The sequence below is a fragment of the Pseudorasbora parva genome, chromosome 19 (genome assembly GCF_024679245.1).
Source record: "Pseudorasbora parva isolate DD20220531a chromosome 19, ASM2467924v1, whole genome shotgun sequence".
Classification (NCBI taxonomy): Eukaryota; Metazoa; Chordata; class Actinopteri; order Cypriniformes; family Gobionidae; genus Pseudorasbora; species Pseudorasbora parva.
Genome location: NC_090190.1, coordinates 537,466 through 555,976, shown reverse-complemented (window position 1 = coordinate 555,976; position 18,511 = coordinate 537,466). Strand labels below are relative to the sequence as shown.

General features: G+C 45.6%; 1 protein-coding gene across 2 annotated transcripts in view; it reads left to right on the top strand.

Moving 5' to 3' along the window:
* Positions 1-18,511, top strand: part of LOC137048470 (ephrin type-A receptor 7) — a 197,539-nt gene that overhangs the window by 161,360 nt on the left and 17,668 nt on the right. Inside the window, exons 9-13 of one of the 2 annotated variants that reach the window (XM_067426637.1) lie at positions 20-136; positions 3,465-3,520; positions 8,377-8,502; positions 9,025-9,210; positions 14,862-14,923. In XM_067426637.1, the coding sequence (XP_067282738.1) occupies positions 20-136; positions 3,465-3,520; positions 8,377-8,502; positions 9,025-9,210; positions 14,862-14,923 (547 nt within the window). The remainder of the gene's footprint in view (positions 1-19; positions 137-3,464; positions 3,521-8,376; positions 8,503-9,024; positions 9,211-14,861; positions 14,924-18,511) is intronic. The other variant, XM_067426638.1, reaches the window with a different exon arrangement.

Below are 18,511 nucleotides of genomic sequence, written 5' to 3'. Positions count from 1 at the left end.
CCTCCCTCTCTTCCTTTAGTGGCTTCTCCAGATCCTCCAATGTAGCTCCTACTCGCGTGGTGCTGCTCTCCTCCTTCTCTACTCTTCCTCATCCTCCTCTTCCTCCTCCTCCTTCCTCCGCTCAGCTTTCTCCCAGGTACAGGCATGCCTGTGTTTATCCTCCCTTTCTCTCGTTTGTCCCGTCTCTCTCATTTCCTAACAGATGCCTGTTTGCACCTGGTATTGTTCTCCGCTTGTGATTGGATTTTGAGTGGAATTTTGTGATTCTGAAAAGCAGAATTGTTGACATTTTTGCAAATTTATACAAAAGTTGACATTTTTGCAAATTTATACAAAAAGTTTAAAAACTGTACTATCCCATGGTCCTCAGTGTTCAGACCCTCTGCTCAGTGTTTAGCAGATCCCCCTTCTGATCTGATACAGCCGTGAGTCTTTTTGGGAACGATGGAAGTTTTCCACCGCTGGATTTGGGGATCCTCTGCCATTCCTCCAGCAGATCCTCTCCAGTTCTGTCAGGTCAGATGGTAAATGTTGGTGGACGGCCATTTTCAGCTCTCTCCAGAGATGCTCAATTGGGTTTAAGTCAGGGCTCTGGCTGGGCCAATCAGGAACAGTCTCGGAGTTGTTGTGAAGCCGCTCCTCCATTATTTTAGCTGTGCTTTGGGTCATTGCCTTGATGGAAGGTGAACCTTCGGCCCAGTCTGAGGTCTGGAGCACTCTGGAGAAGGTTCTCGTCCAGGATATTCCTGTTCTTGGCCACATTCATCTTTCCCTCGATTGCAACCAGTCGTCCTGTCCCTGCAGCTGAAAAACACCCCACAGCATTATGCTGCCGCCACCACGCTTCACTGATGGGACTGTATTGGACAGGTGACATTTTTCTCCACACACACCGCTTAGAATTAAGGCCAAAACGTTCTATCTTGGTCTCATCAGGCCAGAGTATCTTATCTCTCACCATCTTGGAGTCCTTCAGGTGTTTTTTAGCAAATGCTCGTGTGTCTCGCTCTGAGGAGAGGCTTCCGTCGGCCGGTCTGCCATAAAGCCCCGACTGGTGGAGGGCTGCAGTGATGGTTGACTTTCTCCATCTTTCTCCATCTTTCTCCATCTCTCCATCTCTGGAGCTCAGCCTCAGTGATCTTTGGGTTCTTCTTTACCTCTCTCCCCAAGGCTCTTCTCCGCCGATAGCTCAGTTTGGCCGGACGGTCAGCTCTAGGAAGGGTTCTGGTCGTCCCAAACGTCTGCCATTAGGGATTATAGAGGCCACTGAGCTCTTAGGAACCTTAAGTTTGTAACCGTGGCCAGTTCAGAAGAAATGGACAGCACCTGAGTTAAATGGGTCTGAATACTGAAGACCATGTGATATTTCAGGTTTTCTTTTTTAATAATCCTGTGTAATAAAAAAATAATTTTTCTGTCAATATGGGGTACATTAATGGCGTAATGGTTTTTATATTGTACAAACCATATTTTCTATCTGCTTACACTGCCCCTGAACCTACCCATCTCACACACACACACACACACACACACACACACACACACACACACACACACACACACACACACACACACACAACCCCTAAACCTACCCATCACAGGAAACATTCTGCATTTTTACTTTCTAAAAAAACATGTGCGCGTGTGCGTGCGCGTGCTTGTGCGTGTGCTTGTGCTTGTGCGTGTGCGTGTGCGTGTGCGTGTGCGTGTGCGTGTGCGTGTGTGTGTGTGTGTGTGTGTGTGTGTGTGTCTCTTTCTTCTCAAATAACGGCTCATGCTCATGCAAATAACCCGAAGTCTCCAAAACCTTGTCAGTGTCTCCTTTGGAGTACTTTTCCACCCCTGCTGTGTGTGTGTGTGTGTGTGTGTGTGTGTGTGTGTGTGTGTGTCTGTGTGTCTGTGTGTGTGTGTGTGTGTGTGTGTGTGTGTGTGTGTGTGTGTGTGTGTGTGTGTGTGTGTGTGTGTGTGTGTGTGTGTGTGTGTGTGTGTGTGTGTGTGTGTGTGTCTCTAATCCCTCCCGTGGTGCATGTCTTTCTCCAGTGTCTCCGTCACACTAATCCACAATGTAAAATCACCCAAATGCCATCAGATCCTGCGGCGTCCTGATTCTTCTCGCGCTCAGTGTGTCAGAATAAATCTCTGCGTTTACACCTGAACTACACACCTGAGATTACAGCTTGTGTGTGTGCTCGGAGCGGAAGGATTTGGCCTGAGCAGTCGGGGTGTTTTTCTCCTAAACGGATAGCTCCCCTCAAACACTTTCTCATTTAGTTTGGGACTTGTGTGTGCAATCCCAGCTGCTCTTCTCAGTGTAATGAAAGCGAATGAGGACGGTCAAATTCAGAGAATGGCAGAAATAGCACCATAAAAATAATCCTTATGACTCTAGTCTTCTGGTGTAATTCGAGAGCTTTATGTGAGGAACACTCTGACATTTTAAGTCTTTATTCTCTAAAAGCAGCAACAATTCCTTCATGAATCCGGCGTCCTGATCTTCTCACTGGTTCTGAATGATTTAAAGTCTCACAGAAAATATAGCTCTCTACAAAAAATGGTGTTCTTCCTCAGGATTTGTGACGTTTCTTCTTAGATGTTTTTAATAATTATATCTTGATATTTAGATATTTGTGCTGGAAAACAAGACAAAAGTACTCATCTGTTTTTGCAGTGTACAGGCTGGTTTTATGGTGTTGGGGACTGATATTTAAACACATTTAAAATTATTCATATACACCGATCAGGCATAACATTATGGCCAGTGAATAACACTGCTGATCTCTTCATCTCCTGTTAGTGGGTGGGATATATTAGGCAGCAAGTGAACATTTAGTCCTCAGAGTTGATGTGTGTGAAGCAGGAGAAATGGGCAAGCGTAAGGATTTGAGCGAGTTTGGCCAGATTGTGACGGCTAGACGACTGGGTCAGAGCATCTCCAAAACTGCAGCTCTTGTGGGCTGTTCCCGGTCTGCAGTGGTCAGTATCTATCAAAAGTGCTCCAAGGAAGGACCAGTGGAGAACCGGCCACAGGGTCATGGGCGGCCAAGGCTCATTGATGACCGTGGGGAGCGAAGGCTGGCCCGTGGGGTCCGATCAAACAGACGAGCTACTCCAATCAATCATCTGCGGGATGAACTGAACAAACAAGTCCGATCCATCCAACCTCACATCTAACAGAACTTAAAGGATCTGCTGCTAACATCTTGGTGCCAGATACCACAGCGCACCTTCAGGGGTCTAGAGGAGTCCATGCCTCGACGAGACAGCAAATGAGGGATCAACACAATTATAATGTTATGCCTATTTGGTGAACAAATTATGTTTATTACAAATTATGAACAAATAATGATTTTGATAAAATAAGATGTCCCGATGTAAATAATTATCATAAGCGAGTTACTGTTGTGTTTAGACAGTTCAACATGTTCATAAATAACTTTAATATGTGTGTGTTTTCTCCTTCACAGACAGTGTGGGTACAGTAAAGCCAGTCAGGAGGGAGATGAGGAGCTCTACTTCCAGTGTGAGTATCATGAGTTCACACACACACACACACACACACACACACACACACACACACACACACACACACACACACACATTTGTTTTTGTGAAATGTGGGGACTCTCCATAGGCGTAATGGTTTTTATACTGTACAAACCACATTTTCTATCCCCTTACACTGCCCCTAAACCTACCCATCACACACACACACACACACACACACACACACACACACACACACAGACACACACACACACACACACTGCCCCTAAACCTACCCATCACAGGAAACATTCTGCATTTTTACATTTTCAAAAATCATCACTTAGTATGATTTATAAGATGTTTTCCTCATGGGGACCTAAAAATGTCCCCACAAGGATTTCGGATACTGCCATCTTTGTGGGGACATTTTGTTTAACGTAGGGATTACCAGCCCACACACACACACACACACACACACACACACACACACACACACACACACACACACACACACACACACACACACACACACACCCTGTCTGCATTATAAGCCTTTTGTAAAGTGGGGCCATGGGTAATGTCCTCATATTTCACCCTCTCCTGTAATACCTGTGTCATACCCATGGCATTACACACATTTGTGTCCTCATATGTCACAAAAACATGCTTCACACACACACACACACACACACACACACACACACACACACACACACATCGGAATATTAATGCACATGGAACGTAACACTAACATCTGGCTAGAGTTTAGAGAGCTTAGAGGGCAAACAGCAGTGAAAGCGAGATAACTGCATCACCAACACACTACAGCTGTTTTGATTCCATTCATTAATTTGATTGTTCTGCGTTTTGCCACTTTTATTCAATAAAGACACAAGGAAACAAGAAACTACTGGAAAACCAGAGGAAAAGACACACAACCATCATTACACTTCAGAAAACAGTCTCAGTCTAACGACGGGGATAATAACTAATGCAAAAGTAACAAATTCTTATTTTTCTTGAATATTTCAGTGTTTATTCAAAATGATTTATCATTATTAATAATCTCGAATCAGAATAACTCTTCTCTGATGACGAGGGCGGGGCCACATGTCACTCACGAGATCCACCAATCACAAACCACAACCATCCAATCAGATCCCCACAGACACAATCAAGCCCCGCCCACATTTATTCTTGTTTGCGAAGCGATTCACTCGACTTACGACGCAATAGAGAAGACGAGTGTAACTTCCCTCTCATGATCAGTGTTGCCACAGTTATTTTTTTTAAAGTAATCTGATTACTCCTTTAAAATGTAACTTAGGTACTTTACAGATTACTTGATTTTATAATCTTACTAAAGTAAGATGTCAAGTTACTTTATTAGTTCCATTCAGCAGCTGCCGCCTCAACACAGACATGACGACCGTTTTTCCGAACACAAACTTTATTGGAAGTGCATTTTTAACAGTAACGTCACCAATGTCTCTCCTGACATTTTAAGTTGAAATTAAAAAATATTTTCTGAAAAAATATTCTCCCTGAAATGCAAGAAGCAAAAATATGATCGCTGATCGTTCAGCTATTGGTGTAACTGTATTTAAAGAGGGAACACGTGGAGGTGTTTGGTGGCTTCTAGCTTGATCTCTGTTTGGTACCATAGTGAATGAACTGGGCTTAGTGGGCTAAGCTAAATGCTATCAGATCGTCACCGCGCGTCAGAGAGATTAAGAGCACACACTGAGACGAGAGAGGTGTGTGTCAACTCGGCTTAGTTAAGGGAATAACAGTTTAACATGAAAAAGCGGTGGTGTATCCCTTTACTGGCACCAGTGCATGTATTGAAATGTATTATTTTTGTAAGACTGAATGCAGGATCTGTCTGTAAAGTTCCTCACCGGGCGTCTGACTCATGCTAATGGCCTCAGCGTTCGGCCGGCTGATGTAAAGGCACACACACGGACTTAAGACGTTAATGCAGTGCCACTTTAATCTCTCCATCCCTGATCACTTCGCCTTCTATAAGCTCTCAGTCTGTGACAGGCTGCAGCCATTACCACCTTCAGAAATACAGCAGCAGCGCAGTTGATTAAAGGAATGAACTCAGATGTGTGTGTGTGTGTGTGTGTGTGTGTGTGTGTGTGTGTGTGTGTGTGTGTGTGTGTGTGTGTGTGTGTGTGTGTGTGTGTGTGTGTGTGTGTGTGTGTGTGTGTGTGTGTGTGTGTGGGCATGTTTTTGTGACATATGAGGACTCAAATGTGTATAATGCCATGGGTATGACACAGGTATTACAGGAGAGGGTGAAATATGAGGACATTACCCATGGCCCCACTTTACAAAAGGCTTATAAATCATACAGGATGAGTTTTTATGAGAAAGTAAAAATGCAGAATGTTTCCTGTGATGGGTAGGTTTAGGGGCTGTGTGTGTGTGTGTGTGTGTGTGTGTGTGTGTGTGTGTGTGTGTGTGTGTGTGTGTCTGTGTGTCTGTGTGTCTGTGTGTCTGTGTGTCTGTGTGTCTGTGTCTGTGTGTCTGTGTGTGTGTGTGTGTGTGGGCATGTTTTTGTGACATATGAGGACTCAAATGTGTATAATGCCATGGGTATGACACAGGTATTACAGGAGAGGGTGAAATATGAGGACATTACCCATGGCCCCACTTTACAAAAGGCTTATAAATCATACAGGATGAGTTTTTATGAGAAAGTAAAAATGCAGAATGTTTCCTGTGATGGGTAGGTTTAGGGGCTGTGTGTGTGTGTGTGTGTGTGTGTGTGTGTGTGTGTGTGTGTGTGTGTGTGTGTGTCTGTGTGTCTGTGTGTCTGTGTGTCTGTGTGTCTGTGTGTCTGTGTCTGTGTGTCTGTGTGTGTGTGTGTGTGTGGGCATGTTTTTGTGACATATGAGGACTCAAATGTGTATAATGCCATGGGTATGACACAGGTATTACAGGAGAGGGTGAAATATGAGGACATTACCCATGGCCCCACTTTACAAAAGGCTTATAAATCACACAGGAGGAGTTTTTTGTTTTGAGAATGTTAAAATGCAGAATGTTTCCTGTGATGAGTAGGTTTAGGGTGTGTGTGTGTGTGTGTGTGTGTGTGTGTGTGTGTGTGTGTGTGTGTGTGTGTGCAGCTGAGGCATTAAATCTGCTGAAACAATGAACGCACTGAGCTGGTCTGTACAGTGAGAGCAGGATGAATAACACTCATAAACTGATATTTGCATGTTTTTATTCAGCTCATATTGTGATGAATGGGATGCATATCTCCACGTTAAGCCAGAATGGACACGTACTGTACACGGTAGCAAGATTGGCATACGGATTCTGGACACAGAGTGGGTCATACGTGCTAAATGTTATTAATTTTGTTTATTTAAGCCAGATTTGTAAATGAAACATGATGATGCGAGGCTGATTTGTTCTTTAACTAGCGTCTCTCTTCTCGTCCCGCATGTGCTCTGTTTGTTTTATATGCATATGTTTGGGATGACCCAGAAACAGCGGTTCGGGATCAGAGCTTTAGCTGCCGTGATGAAATCTCTGAGACACATTTTGTTTGTGAGAGTGTGTGAGCCGCCGACTGTGGGTTTAATGCTATTGATTATGCAAACACACACATACATGGTTTGTGCTTTTTAGTGTGTGTAGATTTACTGAGCTGTACGTTTGGGACACAAGCGTCTGTAGAACTAAACCAGACAAAATATTCCTATGGGGAACATCATTAAAGATAAAGAGGATAAAAAAGAGTGTGAGAGTAAAAGTAAAAGTACTGCTGGTCAAATATTACTCCGTTACAAGTGAACAGATTTTTACTGGAGTAAAAGTACAGAAGTATTTGTTTTCAAAAGTGCTTAAGTATCAAAAGTAAATGTCCTTCTTTATGTCGCCGCATTATTGTATTATAGTTGTATAAATGCACATTATGCCATCATGGTTTAAGCCAGTCAGTGACGCTCCATCTGACACACTAGCAGACGACTAACTTAAACTCATTTAAATACTTGTAGAAAAGTTACAAAGCTGCTGTCACTTTAAGGCCGAATGCACGGATCCAATACACTGATACACATCTGATATTCTCACACTGTTCACCTTCACTGAAGACAGAATCAACTTTGTTTATGTGAATACTCCACTAAATGAGCATTTGGACATCCGTCTTCTTCCATTTTGCTCTAAACTATAAATCAGTGTTTAATAAATGCTGTGAAATCATTGAACTTCACGAGACTCTACAAGAGTGATTCCTGAAAGGCTTTCTGCAAAAACCCAAACACCTTTTAAAGAAGAAAAAAATCATCCACTGACTTTCAAAGCTGCGACAGAAACGACTTTCCACTTCGAGGACCTTGATAGAAATGTAGTGGAGTAAAGAGGACGATATTTGTCTTTCAGATGGAGTGAAGTTAAAGTCAGAAGATTACAGAAAAAATAATACTCCAGTAAAGTACAGATACTCAAAGTGTGCTTAAGTACAGTACTCAAGTAAAGCACAAACTCAAAGTGTGCTTAAGTACAGTACTCAAGTAAAGCACAAACTCAAAGTGTGCTTAAGTACAGTACTCAAGTAAAGTACAGATACTCAAAGTGTGCTTAAGTACAGTACTCAAGTAAAGCACAGATACTCAAAGTGTGCTTAAGTACAGTACTCAAGTAAAGCACAGATACTCAAAGTGTGCTTAAGTACAGTACTCCAGTAAAGCACAGATACTCAAAGTGTGCTTAAGTACAGTACTCAAGTAAAGCACAAACTCAAAGTGTGCTTAAGTACAGTACTCAAGTAAAGCACAGATACTCAAAGTGTGCTTAAGTACAGTACTCAAGTAAACTGTCCAGCTCTGATAATATTAATGATTTAGCAAAACTTTTGTTTAATTCCAGTTAAAATCCCGACCAGAAGGACGTACATCGACCCAGAGGCGTGTGAAGATTTGCTGCAGGCGGTTCATGCCTTTGCTAAAGAGCTGGATGTGTCCAGCATTAAGATTGAGAGGATCGTCCACACAGGTGCCAAACCCATCAACACTCCGGATCCATCCGGAAAACACTCCATTATTCCCTTTAGTTTGGGCCTGACATGCTCACTGCAAAAAATGCTCTTCTTACTCAGTCATTCTGTCTCGTTTCCAGTCCAAATATCTTAAAATTCTTAAATCAAGATGCATTTATTAGATCAGTAAAACGACAGAAGATATTTGTTCTTGTTTTCTGGGGGGGAAAAGTAGTTTTTGCTTAAAACAGGCAAAATGATCTGCCAATGGGGTGAGAAAAATAATCTTTTTTCTGATTGGGACGGAAACAAGAAACAAGATTTCAGTCAGAAATAAGATGATTTTTAATAAAAAATATCTCCTGTCGTTTTACTGATCTAGTAAATGCATCTTGATTTAAGAATTGTCAGATATTTAGACTGGAAACGAGACAGAATGAGCATTTTTTGCAGTGTAATAACAGCATGATGACAGAATGTGCCGTTTGTGTCTTTAAATATGGAGCACCTTTGACCTTTGGGGTATGGCGTGTCCTCAGGAGATTTCGGCGAGGTTTGCCGAGGATGCCTGAAGCTGCCGAGCAAACGTGAGCTCCCCGTGGCCATAAAGACGCTCCGCGCCGGATGCTCCGAGAAACAGAGACGCTCCTTCCTCACCGAAGCCGGAATACTGGGACAGTTCGATCATGCCAACATCGTGCGTCTGGAGGGAGTCATCACCAGAGGTCAGTACAGACGGAGAGAGGGAAGAAAGGAGGGAGGGATGGGACGAGATGGGGTGGGATAGATGGTATTTCCATTGAAAGAGAATAAAGGAGGGATGAGCACTAATGGAAAAGAGAACGATAAACCATCGACTGGAAAAAATGCTCTTCTTACTCAGTATTTCTGTCTTATTTCGAGTCAAAATATCTCAAAATTCTTTCATTAGGAAACATTTACTAGTCAAGTACAAATTATTGTCTTGTTTTGGGAAAAAATAACTCAAAATGAAGAGAGTTTTTGCTTAAAATAAGATAAATAATCTGCCAATGGGGTGAGAAAAATAATCTTAATTCAAACAGAAAACAAGATTATTTTTCTCACCCCATTGGCAGATTATTTATCTTATTTTAAGCAAAAACTCTCTTCATTTAGAGTTATTTCCCCCAAAACCAGACAATAATACTGAGTAAGAAGAGCATTTTTTTGCAGAGTGTGACGATTCCTCACAGGATAGGAAAAGACAAAGAACGAGGGAAGAAAAGAGAGATGTATGGGAAAAGGATAAGGAAAGACAAAGAACGAGAGAATAAAAGAGAGAGGGATGGGAAAAGGATAGGGAAAGACAACGAACGAGGGAATGAGGGATTTGATGGCCCTCTCCTGAAAGAGTTTCAGGGGGTGGGATGGATGGAGTGTCCTTCCACTGAAAGAGAATAAAGGAGGGATGAGCCGCTTGTCCCGCTGCAGTAATGGAAAAGAGAATGATAAGCCGTCGATCGGACGCTTTATTGGGAAGTGGAGCTGAATAACCGGACGGTCCTCTAAAGGGTCCGGAGAGAAAGGGAGGAGCGGGTCGATACTGGAGGGATGGATGAGTGTCGGAGGGAAAAGATCAGAGACGATCCGGAGCTGTGTGTGTGTGTGTGTGTGTGTGTGTGTGTGTGTGTGTGTGTGTGTGTGTGTGTGTGTGTGTGTGTGTGTGTGTGTGTTAGTGAGTGTGTGTGTGTGTGTGTGTGTGTGTGTGTGTGTGTGTGTGTGTGTGTGTGTGTGTGTGTGTGTGTGTGTGTGAGTGTGTGTGTGTGTGAGTGTGTGTGTGTGAGTGTGTGTGAGTGTGTGTATGTGAGTGTGTGTGTGTGTGTGTACTGTACTAATCAAAAACACCCTGAAATTCACATATAGAAAGGCACTAATATTAAAGTCAGTTTTAAAGACAATTTGGTTCTTTTTTCTTTTCTTTTTGTAAAATTTCTGTAAAAATAATATTTATTTTTTTATCTCTGAAGCGAGTCTTCAGTTTTCAGTGGCGGCGTCTCTGGTCTCTGGTCTCTCGTCTCTGGTCTCTGGTCTCTCGTCTCTCGTCTCTGGTCTCTGGTCTCTGGTCGCTGGTCTCTGGTCTCTGGTCTCTGGTCGCTGGTCGCTGGTCTCTGGTCTCTGGTCGCTGGTCTCTGGTCGCTGGTCTCTGGTCTCTGGTCTCTGGTCTCTGGTCTCTGGTCTCTGGTCGCTGGTCTCTGGTCGCTGGTCTCTGGTCGCTGGTCTCTGGTCTCTGGTCTCTGGTCTCTGGTCTCTGGTCGCTGGTCGCTGGTCTCTGGTCTCTGGTCTCTGGTCTCTGGTCTCTGGTCTCTCGTCTCTGGTCTCTCGTCTCTCGTCTCTGGTCTCTGGTCTCTCGCCTCTCGCCTCTCGCCTCTCGCCTCTCGTCTCTCGTCTCTCGTCTCTCGTCTCCCGTCTCTCGTCTCTGGTCTCTCGTCTCTGGTCTCTCGTCTCTCGTCTCTCGTCTCTCGTCTCTCGTCTCTGGTCTCTGGTCTCTCGTCTCTGGTCTCTCGTCTCTCGTCTCTCGCCTCTGGCCTCTCGCCTCTCATCTCTCGCCTCTGGTCTCTGGTCTCTGGTCTCTCGTCTCTCGTCTCTCGTCTCTCGTCTCTGGTCTCTCGTCTCTGGTCTCTCGTCTCTCGTCTCTCTTCTCTCGCCTCTCGTCTCTCGTCTCTCGTCTCTGGTCTCTCGTCTCTCGTGTCTGGTCTTTCGTCTCTGGTCTCTGGTCTCTCGTCTCTGGTCTCTGGTCTCTGGTCTCTGGTCTCTCGCCTCTCGTCTCTCGTCTCTGGTCTCTGGTCTCTGGTCTCTCGTCTCTGGTCTCTCGTCTCTCGTCTCTCGTCTCTGGTCTCTGGTCTCTGGCCTCTGGCCTCTCGCCTCTCGCCTCTCGTCTCTCGTCTCTGGTCTCTCGCCTCTCGCCTCTCGTCTCTCGTCTCTGGCCTCTCGCCTCTCGTCTCTCGTCTCTCGTCTCCCGTCTCTCGTCTCTGGTCTCTCGCCTCTCGTCTCTCGTCTCCCGTCTCTCGTCTCTGGTCTCTCGTCTCTGGTCTCTCGTCTCTCGTCTCTGGTCTCTGGTCTCTCGTCTCTCGTCTCTCGTCTCTCGCCTCTGGTCTCTGGTCTCTGGTCTCTCGTCTCTCGTCTCTCGCCTCTCGCCTCTCGTCTCTCGTCTCTGGCCTCTCGTCTCTCGTCTCCCGTCTCTCGTCTCTGGTCTCTCGTCTCTCGTCTCTGGTCTCTGGTCTCTCGTCTCCCGTCTCTCGTCTCTCGTCTCTGGTCTCTCGTCTCTGGTCTCTCGTCTCTCGTCTCTCGTCTCTCGTCTCTGGTCTCTGGTCTCTGGTCTCTCGTCTCTGGTCTCTCGTCTCTCGTCTCTCGTCTCTCGTCTCTGGTCTCTGGCCTCTGGCCTCTCGCCTCTCGCCTCTCGTCTCTCGTCTCTGGTCTCTCGCCTCTCGTCTCTCGCCTCTCGTCTCTCGTCTCTGGCCTCTCGCCTCTCGTCTCTCGTCTCTCGTCTCCCGTCTCTCGTCTCTGGTCTCTCGTCTCTGGTCTCTCGTCTCTCGTCTCTGGTCGCTGGTCTCTGGTCTCTGGTCTCTGGTCTCTCGTCTCTGGTCTCTGGTCTCTCGCCTCTCGCCTCTGGCCTCTCGCCTCTCATCTCTCGCCTCTGGTCTCTCGTCTCTCGTCTCTGGTCTCTCGTCTCTGGTCTCTCGTCTCTCTTCTCTCGCCTCTCGCCTCTCGTCTCTCGTCTCTCGTCTCTGGTCTCTCGTCTCTGGTCTTTCGTCTCTGGTCTCTGGTCTCTGGTCTCTCGTCTCTGGTCTCTGGTCTCTCGCCTCTCGTCTCTCGTCTCTGGTCTCTCGCCTCTCGCCTCTCGTCTCTCGTCTCTGGCCTCTCGCCTCTCGTCTCTCGTCTCTCGTCTCCCGTCTCTCGTCTCTGGTCTCTCGTCTCTGGTCTCTCGTCTCTCTTCTCTCGCCTCTCGTCTCTCGTCTCTCGTCTCTGGTCTCTCGTCTCTGGTCTTTCGTCTCTGGTCTCTGGTCTCTGGTCTCTCGTCTCTTGTCTCTCGTCTCTCGTCTCTCGTCTCTGACCCTCAGAATTAAACTGAAGTTTTACAGATACAGAAGCGGATCGAATGATGTCTATCTACATTACGGGGCGAGCCCGATTTGCGTGAGAGCAGATCGTGAGGTGCAAGATTTGATCTGTGAACGCCTCACATTACCAGATAATCTGCGCCAAACACTGGAACCGATCGAGTCCTGGAAAACATTTTTTCTCCGAGTCTCGGGGGGGGAAAATCGGGCATAAATCGGCCAAAACTCCTGCAGTGTGAGCCAGGCATACGTTAGCGGTCGGTAAGGTTAATGTTATTAAGAGTCTCTTCTGCTCCCCAAAGCTGCATTTATCTGATCAAAGATCCAGTAAAACAGTGAAATATTACTGCAGTGTAAATCATCTGTTCTCTATGAATATACACTGAACAGGCATAACATTATGACCAGTGAATAGCACTGATGATCTCTTCATCACCGCTCCTGTTAGTGGGTGGGATATATTAGGCAGCAAGTGAACATTTTGTCCTCAGAGTTGATGTGTGTGAAGCAGGAGAAATGGGCAAGCGTAAGGATTTGAGCGAGTTTGGCCAGATTGTGACGGCTAGACGACTGGGTCAGAGCATCTCCAAAACTGCAGCTCTTGTGGGCTGTTCCCGGTCTGCAGTGGTCAGTATCTATCAAAAGTGCTCCAAGGAAGGACCAGTGGAGAACCGGCCACAGGGTCATGGGCGGCCAAGGCTCATTGATGACCGTGGGGAGCGAAGGCTGGCCCGTGGGGTCCGAGCAAACAGACGAGCTACTGGAGCTCAAACTGCTCCAGAAGTTAATGCTGGTTCTGATAGAAAGCTGTCAGAATACACAGAGCAGCTCAGTTTGAGGCGTATGGACCAGTCAGGGTGACCTCTGACCCCTGACCCCGCCGAAAGCACCAACAGTGGCACGTGAGCATCAGAACTGGACCACGGAGCAATGGAAGAAGGTGGCCTGGTCTGAGGAATCACGTGTTCTTCTACATCCCGTGGATGGCCGGGTGTGTGTGTGTGTGTGTGTGTGGCTTACCTGGGGAACACATGGCCCCAGGATGCACTATGGGGAGAAGGCGAGCCGGCGGAGGCCGTTATTTCCTTATTTACATTTCTATCGTAATTAGTCAACAAAACTGAATTGATTCTTGTTTCAATTGTTGTGTTAGAGAGCAAGAGGCATTTTGGAGAGAATGGGATTAAATTAGCGTGTGTGTGTGTGTGTGTGTGTGTGTGTGTGTGTGTGCGCGCAGATGTTCGTGTTTGAATAATTGCTGGTCTAATCACAGCAAGCCTCTTAATGACTCTAATCTTTCTCTCTGACGTCTCCACCTCCACCTGCAAATCTCAATTTTTCCTGTCGTTTCCCTCCGGAGAGCTGCACTCCTCCTCTTTTCTTGTCGTTTTCCTCCCTCCTCTTCATCCGCCTGTCCTCGGGTGGGTCGGCCCAGTAGTGCTGTGATGGGGATTGACTGATAGTCTTCTGGTCATTGGGCGGCTCGATGAATGCTGCCGGTGTACATGATTGAGGGATCTCTCTCTCTCTCTCTCTCTCTCTCTCTCTCTCTCTCTCTCTCTCTCTCTCTCTCTCTCTCTCTCTGTCGTTCACTCTAACACCTGGGGATTTACTGCCACCCTCCTCCCTAATGGAGCGTACTTCCCTTGTCTTTCTTTCAGCTGCTTTCAATCACTCGCTTCTAATGCCTACTGGAAATAGAGACACGACATCCATCCATTCATCCCTCCATCATCCATCCATTTCTCCATCATCCATCCAGCCCTCCATCATCCATCCATTTCTCCATCATCCATCCATTTCTCATCATCCATTCATCCATCCATCTCTCTATCTACCTCTCCATCATCCATCCATCCGTCTATCTATCATCCATCTATCCATCCATCTCTCTTTCTACCTCCATCCATCCATCCATTCATCCATCCATCCATCCATCCATCTGTCTTCTATCCATCCATCCATCCCTCCATCCTTCTTCTATCCATCCGTCCATCCGTCTCATTCATGTATCATTCTATTGTTTTTTTGTTCTATTATTCTAAGGTTATATACATCTGTTGTTGCCATCTTTCTTTCTGTCACTCTTTTTCTCTCTAGTGTCTTTCTGCCGGTGTGTGATCTCTTTGTGATGTGGTGCTGATGCATTAAACAATCTGATCTTCTTCTTCTTCTTCTTCGTGTGTGTGTGTGTGTGTGTGTGTGTGTGTGTGTGTGTGTGTGTGTGTGTGTGTGTGTGTGTGTGTGTGTGTGTGTGTGTGTGTGTGTGTGTGTGTGTGTGTGTGTGTGTGCTGCAGGAAACACTATGATGATCGTGGTGGAGAGCATGGCTAACGGAGCCCTGGACGCTTTCCTGCGGGTACGAGAATGTGTGTGTGTGTGTGTTTGACTTTAATATTCTGAAGTACAGTAAATGGCACATGTGAAATATTCCAGTTTCAAAACGAAACATGCAGATGTGATAAAAAGATTAAAAAAAACACTGATAAAAGAAAAGACTGAGAGCCGAGTGAAGCGTTCCATCTGGGCAGACTTTTGCTCCAACGTCTCATCAATATTTCAGTGTTCGCGTTCTGAACGTTTTTACCTTTTCTTTTCCGTTCCCGTTCTTTTCCTGTTCACTTCTTTTGCAATGTCCTTTCCTTTTCCTCCGTCTCCGAATACCATTCCTTTCTTTTTCCTTTTCATTTCCTCTTACTTCCTTTCCCATTTTCCCTTTTTTCCTTACTTCATTACTTTTCCTTTTTCTATCTTCTCTAATGTCCGTTCTCATCCTCTCCTTTATTTTCCCTCTCCTGTCTTCTCTAATGTCCGTTCTCATCCTCTCCTTTATTTTCCCTCTCCTGTCTTCTCTAATGTCCGTTCTCGTCCTCTCCTTTATTTTCCCTCTCCTGTCTTCTCTAACGTCCGTTCTCCTCCTCTCCTTTATTTTCCCTCTCCTGTCTTCTCTAATGTCCGTTCTCATTCTCTCCTTTATTTTCCCTCTCCTGTCTTCTCTAATGTCTGTTCTCCTCCTCTCCTTTATTTTCCCTCTCCTGTCTTCTCTAACGTCCTTTCTCATCCTCTCCTTTATTTTCCCTCTCCTGTCTTCTCTAATGTCCGTTCTCCTCCTCTCCTTTATTTTCTCTCTCCTGTCTTCTCTAATGTCCGTTCTCATCCTCTCCTTTATTTTCCCTCTCCTGTCTTCTCTAATGTCCGTTCTCCTCCTCTCCTTTATTTTCCCTCTCCTGTCTTCTCTAATGTCCGTTCTCATCCTCTCCTTTATTTTCCCTCTCCTGTCTTCTCTAATGTCCGTTCTCCTCCTCTCCTTTATTTTCCCTCTCCTGTCTTCTCTAATGTCCGTTCTCATCCTCTCCTTTATTTTCCCTCTCCTGTCTTCTCTAATGTCCGTTCTCCTCCTCTCCTTTATTTTCCCTCTCCTGTCTTCTCTAATGTCCGTTCTCCTCCTCTCCTTTATTTTCCCTCTCCTGTCTTCTCTAATGTCCGTTCTCGTCCTCTCCTTTATTTTCCCTCTCCTGTCTTCTCTAATGTCCGTTCTCGTCCTCTCCTTTATTTTCCCTCTCCTGTCTTCTCTAATGTCCGTTCTCATCCTCTCCTTTATTTTCCCTCTCCTGTCTTCTCTAACGTCCGTTCTCATCCTCTCCTTTATTTTCCCTCTCCTGTCTTCTCTAATGTCCGTTCTCGTCCTCTCCTTTATTTTCCCTCTCCTGTCTTCTCTAATGTCCGTTCTCATCCTCTCCTTTATTTTCCCTCTCCTGTCTTCTCTAATGTCTGTTCTCGTCCTCTCCTTTATTTTCCCTCTTCTGTCTTCTCTAATGTCTGTTCTCGTCCTCTCCTTTATTTTCCCTCTCCTGTCTTCTCTAATGTCCGTTCTCATCCTCTCCTTTATTTTCCCTCTCCTGTCTTCTCTAATGTCCGTTCTCATCCTCTCCTTTATTTTCCCTCTCCTGTCTTCTCTAATGTCCGTTCTCATCCTCTCCTTTATTTTCCCTCTCCTGTCTTCTCTAATGTCCGTTCTCGTCCTCTCCTTTATTTTCCCTCTCCTGTCTTCTCTAATGTCCGTTCTCCTCCTCTCCTTTATTTTCCCTCTCCTGTCTTCTCTAATGTCCGTTCTCGTCCTCTCCTTTATTTTCCCTCTCCTGTCTTCTCTAATGTCCGTTCTCGTCCTCTCCTTTATTTCCCTCTCCTGTCTTCTCTAATGTCTGTTCTCCTCCTCTCCTTTATTTCCCTCTCCTGTCTTCTCTAATGTCTGTTCTCCTCCTCTCCTTTATTTTTCCCTCTCCTGTCTTCTCTAATGTCCGTTCTCATCCTCTCCTTTATTTTCCCTCTCCTGTCTTCTCTAATGTCCGTTCTCATCCTCTCCTTTATTTTCCCTCTCCTGTCTTCTCTAATGTCCGTTCTCGTCCTCTCCTTTATTTTCCCTCTCCTGTCTTCTCTAATGTCCGTTCTCGTCCTCTCCTTTATTTTCCCTCTCCTGTCTTCTCTAATGTCCGTTCTCGTCCTCTCCTTTATTTTCCCTCTCCTGTCTTCTCTAATGTCTGTTCTCGTCCTCTCCTTTATTTTCCCTCTCCTGTCTTCTCTAATGTCCGTTCTCCTCCTCTCCTTTATTTTCCCTCTCCTGTCTTCTCTAATGTCCGTTCTCGTCCTCTCCTTTATTTTCCCTCTCCTGTCTTCTCTAATGTCCGTTCTCGTCCTCTCCTTTATTTTCCCTCTCCTGTCTTCTCTAATGTCCGTTCTCGTCCTCTCCTTTATTTTCCCTCTCCTGTCTTCTCTAATGTCTGTTCTCCTCCTCTCCTTTATTTTCCCTCTCCTGTCTTCTCTAATGTCCGTTCTCCTCCTCTCCTTTATTTTCCCTCTCCTGTCTTCTCTAATGTCCGTTCTCGTCCTCTCCTTTATTTCCCTCTCCTGTCTTCTCTAATGTCTGTTCTCCTCCTCTCCTTTATTTTCCCTCTCCTGTCTTCTCTAATGTCCGTTCTCCTCCTCTCCTTTATTTTCCCTCTCCTGTCTTCTCTAATGTCCGTTCTCCTCCTCTCCTTTATTTTCCCTCTCCTGTCTTCTCTAATGTCCGTTCTCGTCCTCTCCTTTATTTTCCCTCTCCTGTCTTCTCTAATGTCCGTTCTCGTCCTCTCCTTTATTTTCCCTCTCCTGTCTTCTCTAATGTCTGTTCTCGTCCTCTCCTTTATTTTCCCTCTCCTGTCTTCTCTAATGTCCGTTCTCGTCCTCTCCTTTATTTTCCCTCTCCTGTCTTCTCTAATGTCCGTTCTCATCCTCTCCTTTATTTTCCCTCTCCTGTCTTCTCTAATGTCCGTTCTCCTCCTCTCCTTTATTTTCCCTCTCCTGTCTTCTCTAATGTCCGTTCTCCTCCTCTCCTTTATTTTCCCTCTCCTGTGTTCTCTAATGTCTGTTCTCGTCCTCTCCTTTATTTTCCCTCTCCTGTCTTCTCTAATGTCCGTTCTCCTCCTCTCCTTTATTTCCCTCTCCTGTCTTCTCTAATGTCCGTTCTCCTCCTCTCCTTTATTTTCCCTCTCCTGTCTTCTCTAATGTCCGTTCTCGTCCTCTCCTTTATTTTCCCTCTCCTGTCTTCTCTAATGTCCGTTCTCCTCCTCTCCTTTATTTCCCTCTCCTGTCTTCTCTAATGTCCGTTCTCGTCCTCTCCTTTATTTTCCCTCTCCTGTCTTCTCTAATGTCCGTTCTCCTCCTCTCCTTTATTTTCCCTCTCCTGTCTTCTCTAATGTCTGTTCTCGTCCTCTCCTTTATTTTCCCTCTCCTGTCTTCTCTAATGTCCGTTCTCATCCTCTCCTTTATTTTCCCTCTCCTGTCTTCTCTAATGTCCGTTCTCGTCCTCTCCTTTATTTTCCCTCTCCTGTCTTCTCTAATGTCCGTTCTCGTTCTCTCCTTTATTTTCCCTCTTCTGTCTTCTCTAATGTCCGTTCTCCTCCTCTCCTTT